Source organism: Cebus imitator, unplaced genomic scaffold (assembly GCF_001604975.1).
Source record: "Cebus imitator isolate Cc_AM_T3 unplaced genomic scaffold, Cebus_imitator-1.0 Scaffold475, whole genome shotgun sequence".
NCBI lineage: Eukaryota > Metazoa > Chordata > Mammalia > Primates > Cebidae > Cebus > Cebus imitator.
In genome coordinates, this window is record NW_016107790.1 from 2,305,639 (window position 1) to 2,313,552 (window position 7,914).

The window sequence follows — 7,914 nt, forward strand, 5'->3', positions numbered from 1 at the left end:
AAAAAAAAAAAAAAAAAAAAAAAAAAAAAAAAAAAAAAAAAAAAAAAAAAAAAAAAAAAAAGAAAAAGAAAAAGGAAAGGAGAAAGAAAAGAAGTCATGGTTACTTGTTTTGCATGTTTATTTTCAAAACTTAATTTTTTAGAGAAATTTTAGGTACACAGTGTGTATTTCTACATTTTGGCTAGAGGAACTGCCAGGAAAGAAAAGAGTAAGTATAAAGTGAAGGATGTTAATCTCCACAGCCCTTGGCAAACAGGGAAAGAACTCTGTCCTAGGTACCTCTACATTCTACCACTATCTGGGGCCTAAAAATGGCAAGTGGCTAGAATTGAGAGAGTGTTGAACTTCTGTTAATTAGCTGCTTAAGGGGCTGGAAAGAAACTTATGTGCCAGAAGACAGAAAGATTAGTCCTCAGCATGAGGTTCTGGTATTGATAATCATGTTCTTGTTTTTTGAGATAGGGTCTCTCTCTGTGGCCAGGCTAGAGTTCAGTAGTGGAATCATATTCACAGAAGCCTCTAACACCCAGGTATAAGCAATCCTCCCACCTCAGCCTCCCGAGTAGACAGACTACAGGCATGCCCAGCTAATTTTTATTTAATTTTTTTTGTACAGATGAGGTCTCACTATATTGCCCAGGCTGGTCTCTAATTCCTGGCTTCAAGCAGCCTCTTGCCTTGGCCTCCCAAAGTGCTGGGATGACAGGTATGGGCCTCTGTGTCTGGCTGATTTTTTTTTTTTTAGCTGCTCTGTTTACTTTTCGGCTCCACAAATAAGCTAAGGTGAAGATGATAAGTATTTACAGAATGGTCAGGTCTGCAGGATACAGCATGCGTGTAAAAACTTAAGATGCAATAAACATACGAAAAGAGTCAGCTCACTACTAATCAGAAAAATGCAAAATAAAATGAGAAACCATTTCACAACCATCACACTGGCAAAGCTTTTAAGTCTTTTATTAAGTGGTGAAAGGCAATGGAGAAACAAGCTGTTGGTGATAAGATACAACCAGCACAAACCAGTAGTAGAGCAGAAAATAGGTATGCAGTCCTCCAACCCAGGGCTTCCACTTCTAGATACACACCACGGAGAGATACATGCTAGGGCTAGAGAAGCAATATATAGTAATATATGACATGGAAATTGCCTATTATAAGAAGTTTAAATAGACCAAAAAAAAAAAGCAAAAAATTAGGAAATGGCTGAATGTCCACCAACAGAGGAATGGATAAACTTGCAGTCACACAAAATAATGCAATTCAGCAGTTAAAGAACTAAAACTACAAATAAATCCAAAAGTCATCGTCCCATGCAAACAAAACAAAAACAAAAAATCCACTAAGTTTAATTCTTTCTCAAAGAGCTGCACATGAGACATAGTATTTACGTAAGTTTTAAAAGCACACCAAGGCAATACATATGATTAAGTAGCTGAAAGTATGGAACTACCAATGAGAATGAAATATATCAATTTCAGGTGACTGCTGTGAACTTTACCTGAGTCTTGTGTTCTTTGAAAGCAGTGATGGTTAATCAACCCCATCATTTTGTGTTCTGAGAAACAGATACTGCAAAGAACTGGCCTGTTGCATATTTTCAGATTAAGGCAATTAGGAATGCTCTCCTAATTGCAATAGCCTGAAAAAATTCATCTCCTCAACCAGCCAGTATATTATGTCTTTGACACAGGAATGGTTATCTCTGGAGAGGGAAGGGAATGAGATGAAGAAGATGATGCATATTTAGCTGTAAGGGTAACTTAAAATATGGCAATAAGATAGCCTTTTCTGTACAAAGGGATCCGTTATTCTGTGTATGTTTCAAAATTATTTTAAAGCTTGGAGTTGGAAAAGGTGATTTCTCTTGAGTCAATCCTTTACAATCTGTTTGCTCATATGTTAAATAGGCACAAGAACATGTGAAACCTATTTCACTGGGTGGTTTTGTTTTTGCTAATTACCATGTATTACAATACTTGAATGCAGAGCCAATTAGCTCACTTTATGAGAACGCAGTAAGGGTTAGATTATCATGCAGACGTTTTAACTCTACTTCAAGGGCAAGACTACACTCTTAATTTCCAAGAAGCTATATAGATATCTACGCAGTAAAGGTACTCCTTGGTTACAAGAGGAGCTAGGCAAGTTTATATGTGATGTCTCAATCCACATCCAGTAGAACTACTGAGCAAATATCCCTAGGAACTTGATGGTGGGCTGCTAAACAATCTCTGTTTAAGGAGACTGGCACACCCAGTACACACACACACACACTCACACACACACACACGTGTACGTTTTGTTTGGGGTCTGTACTTGTGGTTCATGTGCAGGCGGACACGTTTTTTTTTGGAGGGGGGAAGCAGCACTATACAGTGACATATCTGAAAACACATAATCTCATCCTGAAGTGGTGGTTTCAAACTACTTTATTTCAGGTGCTTCTAGAAGACTTGGTGAACACAAGGAAAGGATTCCGCTAATTTAGAACAAACTCATGGTAGTTCAGAAACTTGGAACCAGGCATCTAACTAAAAGAGTTAAAGGAAAATGCTAGACTCTGGGATAATACCCACAATCAATATTCTCTAATCGCTGGACTGAACAAAGATGTTCCTGCACTCATAAGGCTAAAAACAAAAATAACCTTTAAAAATGTGGTCTCCGTCTCAAAAAAAAAAAAAAAAAAAAATGAGGGGTCTATGTTCTGAACTCTCATTCTTCACAAGCATCCACACGGGAGTAACTTGTAAGGTCTCGACTTCCCTAAAGCCAACAATTTTGAAACGTATTTGGAAACTGCTCATCTCTAATTTTTATTTCTCCCACTCCTCATAAGAACCAGGAAATATAACAGACTCTTTCTTTCTAGAATTTAGTTAAGCTTTAACTAAAACTAAGCATTTAAGTATTTAACTAAAGGTAAAATATTTGGTCTCTTATTTTCAAACAGAAAAATAAAGTCTGCACTAGTCACTCAATAAAAAAGGATAATGTCAAATCAAAAGTCTCTAGAGCAGACCCCAGTCAGCTTCAAAGCACTTTCACAGACTGAATGGTCTTAAACATTCCATAACTCAAAGCCTTTAGATTAAGTCTTTTAGTATAAAGTAGTACATACATTTAAAATATTATTAAATTTTTAATAATTAAATATGAAAAAGACTTAAGATGCTACTTTGTAGCTTAAAGAACCAAAAACTGAACAGTATCAAATTCCTATTATTTAGTCATCAAGAAACTACCGATTAATTTTTTTGTTTTACTCAGGGGGCCACCTGCATGTACACGAAAGCTGCAATAACTTAAGAAAACCAAAACTGTTACACAGCGAAAACAGTTTGTATGCAGATAAGCGGGTACCAACTGCTTCCAGACAGACAGATGCAATTACAGCGTAATATTTCTAGCAAAGTCTGGTAAGGCTATGCCTGAAAATCATTGACCAAAAATGGTAACAGTGTGTGCATACTACAGAAAATGACAAAATGTTCCTTCCACCTGACAGTTCAACTGACACTACGTTTTCAAATAGTTATTAAAGTGATAGTTTAAAGGGGGAAACATGTAAATTAAGAAAAATGTGCATCATATAGAATATACTAATAAGCACCTGCCTACTTTTTGGTGACTCCAATATTTTAATGGTCTTTTTTAAAGCTCTTAAATTTGCTTTTATCAGCATCCCAGCATCAAGCCCACACGTTGCGCACCAAGTTCTGGCACAGTTCAACTGTCTACAGATCAGAAAAAAATACTCTTAACCATACACGGACAAATCGGGCAGGGAAATGTTAAAAGAGACACTGCCAAGCTTGACAAGCACAACGAGGGTGCTGCTGGAAGCTGATTGCCAGATAAAAAGAAAAAACAAACAAATAAAGCTGCTGCAAGGCCACCCCGTTCTAAATCATGCCAGGATCATGCTTGTTGGCGATCATTCCGTGCTCTAGGACTGTTCCATAAAGGCTTTATCATCCTTACTGAGATAGACAGACCTCACGGGCCGGAACGCGCACAAATCACCCAGCGCCTCAGAGCCAGCTCTGGGGAAACCCACGCCAACACGGACGGTCACCAGATTCCGACGCCGCCCCCTCCCGGGGCCTCGGTCCGCAGACCCCCGATGGATTTCACAGAGCGGGTGGGGGCGCTCGACCCCAGCCAGCTGCAGCAAGGCCAAGGCTGGAGGCACTGCAGAGGCCACGCTCCGGGGCGGTAGCCTCACCCCAGCTGGCAGCTGCGCAGCGGCCGGGGATCCGTCCCGGGGCGCGGGGGCCCAGCCAAGCCGGCGGACGACGGAGGCCCGGAGAATCCCTGGGGCCTGGAATCTGCAGCGAGGTCGGGTCCTTCCCCGGACTGGGGCGCGGCTCATTCCCTTAGCCGCGACTCCGCGGCGCCCCAGAGACCCGCCGCTCCCGGCCGCCTCGGCCCACGCCTCGGCCTCCCTCCCACTCACCATCTTCGCCGCGGCGGTCGCAGGGACGCAGGGGAGGGAGCCGGCGGGCAGCGAGTCTACGGAGCGACCTACTCACGGATGCGGCACCGAGAGACCCAGCGCGGAGCTGACGCGGCGGCGCGAGCCTACTCTGGGGAGGGCGCGCCTCGCGACTGAACGCGGCTGCGCACGTCACGCACCGCCCGTCGTTGCTACGCAACCAGCCAGTCCGGCAACGCCCCGCCCGGCGGCTGTCCAAACTCCCAGCGGGAGGGGAGCTTCCCTCACCTGCTCCAGGCTGTTGGGGGACCCCCCCCCACCAGAAAGTGTTTAGGGGTGGACGTGCGTTCTCCCCCGTCTGCGGGGGGCTAGAAGGCGGACTGGGCTGGCGCCTGCTGGCGACCAACGAACACGGGATGACGGGGGAGGGGTGGCCTTTCTTCGCATCCTTGGGCGGGGCCACCTGGAGCCCCGCCCACTGTGCGGCCGCGGACCGCACCGGGAGGCAGCCACCTGGCCAGGTGTGCCAGCCGCTGGGGAGAGGGTGGGGCTGGGGTAGGGAAGGAGAAGGGAGAGGCGGGGGAGAGGGAGACAGTATGGGGAAAGGAGGGGGATGTGGGGGGAGGGGAGGGGCGAGGGGCACGTAGCGAGGAGAGAAGAGGAGAGGGGACAGTGGGCAAAGGAAGGAATGTCGGGGGAGGAGAGGATAGGGGCAAGGGGCACACGGTAGGAGGAGAGGGTGGGAAGGGGAGAGGTGAGGGAGGAGACAGTGGGGGCAGGGGGGATGTGGGGGCAGGAAGGGGGATTGGGTAGGGGATGGGGGTGGGGAAGAGGGAGATGGGGAGGAGAGAGGTGAGGGAGATGGAAGCAGAGCGGTGAGAGCGGGGGGATGTTGGGGATGGGGGGCAGGCCCCTAGGAGGGGCACGCGCGGGGGAGGTCCCGTGGGAGGGGAGTCGCAGGCCGCGGCGGCGGGACGCCTACCGCATTTTTTACCTACTTTGGTGCGATTCCCGCCGCCCTGCCCTGATTGGCCCAGCCTGGTTCGTCCGGCCCTCGCGTGAGGGGGAAAAAATCTGCACATTTTTCCTCCTTCCCGAGGCGACCGTGGCAGTGCAGAGTGCTCTGTGAGTCACCGCTAATTTCAGGTCTGGAAAAACAAGGAGGATTTATTTATCTTTGGGAACTGCCGGGGAAGGAGGCCGGCGGCGTGCAGGGGTGTGGCTGGGAAAGGCCGCGCTGTCCCGGGACGGCGGCGCCAGCCCTGCAGCTTAGTTCTCCGGGCTTTTAATTTGGGATGTGTTTTTCTAATGGGCGGTTGCGTCGGAAACACGGTTTTCAGAGGCCCAGAGGAATCCCAGCGTTTTTGCTGCGGGTGTTTTTGTGGGAAATAAAGGGAATAGAAAGAATTTGATGAATTAATTTAGGTTACAGAGAACATCATGGCCTCGGCCAAAATTTTTATTTTTATTTTCCAAATACAAGGCTTTTGGACAAGATGGTCACTACTTTTTTGGGGGTGGGCACTATATAAAATATAGGTTTTATGTGGCTTTTGTTCTGCCCCACTCAACATAGAAACCCATTTCTCATTACCCTCGTTCTTTTTTTAAAAAGACAGCAAGCTGTGCAGTTTTAAGCCTTTACCACCTGCTACTTGATTTTTGGCGGGCTAGAGCAGTGGTTCTTAACTTTAGTATGCATCAGAATCACCTGGAGAAGTGCAAAGCTAAATTCGTGTGCCCCATCCCCAGGGCTCCCTCACTGCTTCTAAGATGTTGCCTGAGAATGTGCATTCCTAACAACTAGGTGATGCTGATGACGCCAGTCCGAGAGCACACTCCTGGGCTGAGAAGGAACCCCACTGTATCCTACTGCAGCGGGAACCTTCTGCTTTTCTGTTTGCCTAGACCTCTGTGACTCCTCCACTTCTTAGTCTTCAGACTTCCTTACTAGTCCAAAAGTGAATGGTGCTCATTTAAGGATACATGCCTGCCTGCTCCAGCGTCTCTCCTGCATTTTGTCCTCCACTGTGCCACCAGAGCTATGGCCAGACATAAGACTGGTCTTGTTACATTTTTGCTTAAAATTTTCTGTGGCTTCCTCCATAATCCTCAGTGGGTCAGTCTGGCCCTTGTGCTTCTGGCCTCAGGCTGCTTTTTCTGCCATATCTCTCATATCTTCCTAAGTGCCCACTGCCCCTCCCAGACGATACTTCTCATTCCAGAACACCTCTTACTAGTTCTAAGTACCTTGATCATGGCCTGTTTATTTTTTCAGCCTGGAATGCTCTACCACTCCTCCCATCTGAAGACTTTTCTTACCGCTTCCCAAGAATCAATAGTAGTTCCTCCTTTTTTTTTTTTTTTTTTTTTTTTTGCTTCCTGCCCCCCACCACTTCCAACTCCTTCACTCCGGTAGTTCTATAATCCCAGAGTTCATCACTTCTCAAATCTTAATAAAGATCCAAATCACCTGGGATCCTTGTTAAAATGAAGATTGAGTTGAGGGGTGGAGTCTTGGATGGCCCCAGTAGATGCAGATGCTATACTTTTGAGTTTGGAGGTTTTAAGGTTTTTCCCTACAATTACTGTAGCTCTGTAATTATTTTTGTTTGTTTGCCGATACTACCAGATTACTCTGGGAGTTCCTTGAGGTCATGGGATATTTAGGATGCATGTGTGTGAACTGGCATAGCCCCGATAACATAGTGTTTAATAAATGTTCAGTAAGTGAACCAGTATCTGAAGATGTTTTAAAATTTATCAAACTTTGATATCAGTTTATCACAACCTAAATGAGCCCCCATTTTTTTAGGTCCTACTGAACTTCAGCCTCTGCATTTAACACCCAGGTTTTTTTCCCTAGACGTTGACATTCCTTCTCTCCACACAGAGGGAAAAAGTTTTCATACAATGCTATAGACTAATAAAGATTTATATCCTCCCAAAGTTGAAAGGTAATCCCCAAAGGTAATCCCCAATCCTTCAAATACCAGTTGAATGGTAGTTAAAGTAGGGGCCTTTGGACGGTGATTAGGTCATGAGGGCACAGCCCCCTTTAATAGAATTAGTGGCCTTAGAAGAGGTCCTAGACTGCTACTTGCCCCTTCCACCATTATGAGAACACAGCAAAAAGGTGCCATCTATGAACTAGGAAGTGGGCTCTCACCAGACACTGAATCTGCTGGTGAATTGGTCTTGGACTTCACAGCCTCCAGAACTATGAGAAGTAAATTTCTGTTGTTTGTAAGCCACCCAGTTTATGATGTTCTATTATAGCAGCCTGAACAGACACATAAGGTCTCTCCTCAAATATGAGATTGTGTGTTAATAGATAGGCTAGGAAAAGCTCGTTTGCTAGGAGACACTGTCAGTATACAGCATAGAAAAAAATTTTAGTTTCTCTCCTCCCTCCCCACAAATTCACTTGTTTTCTATCTCCTATCCCTATTTATGTCAGTCTTCTTTTTTTTTTT

At 45.5% G+C, this 7,914-nt stretch overlaps 1 protein-coding gene and 1 long non-coding RNA gene across 3 annotated transcripts in view; one reads left to right on the plus strand and one right to left on the minus strand.

The window, feature by feature from the left end:
• DSTN (destrin, actin depolymerizing factor) overlaps positions 1-5,577 on the minus strand; it is a 35,416-nt gene extending 29,839 nt beyond the window's left edge. The window contains exons 1-2 of one of the 2 annotated variants that reach the window (XM_017512705.1): positions 5,437-5,577; positions 4,460-4,830 (exon numbers count right to left, since the gene is read on the minus strand). In XM_017512705.1, the coding sequence (XP_017368194.1) occupies positions 4,460-4,462 (3 nt within the window). In that variant the 5' untranslated portion in view covers positions 4,463-4,830; positions 5,437-5,577. Of the gene's footprint in view, positions 1-4,459; positions 4,834-5,436 lie in introns of both variants that reach the window. The other variant, XM_017512706.1, reaches the window with a different exon arrangement.
• LOC108292074 overlaps positions 5,526-7,914 on the plus strand; it is a 15,547-nt gene continuing 13,158 nt past the window's right edge. The window contains exon 1 of the long non-coding RNA XR_005197445.1: positions 5,526-5,584. This is a non-coding gene — a long non-coding RNA (uncharacterized LOC108292074). The remainder of the gene's footprint in view (positions 5,585-7,914) is intronic.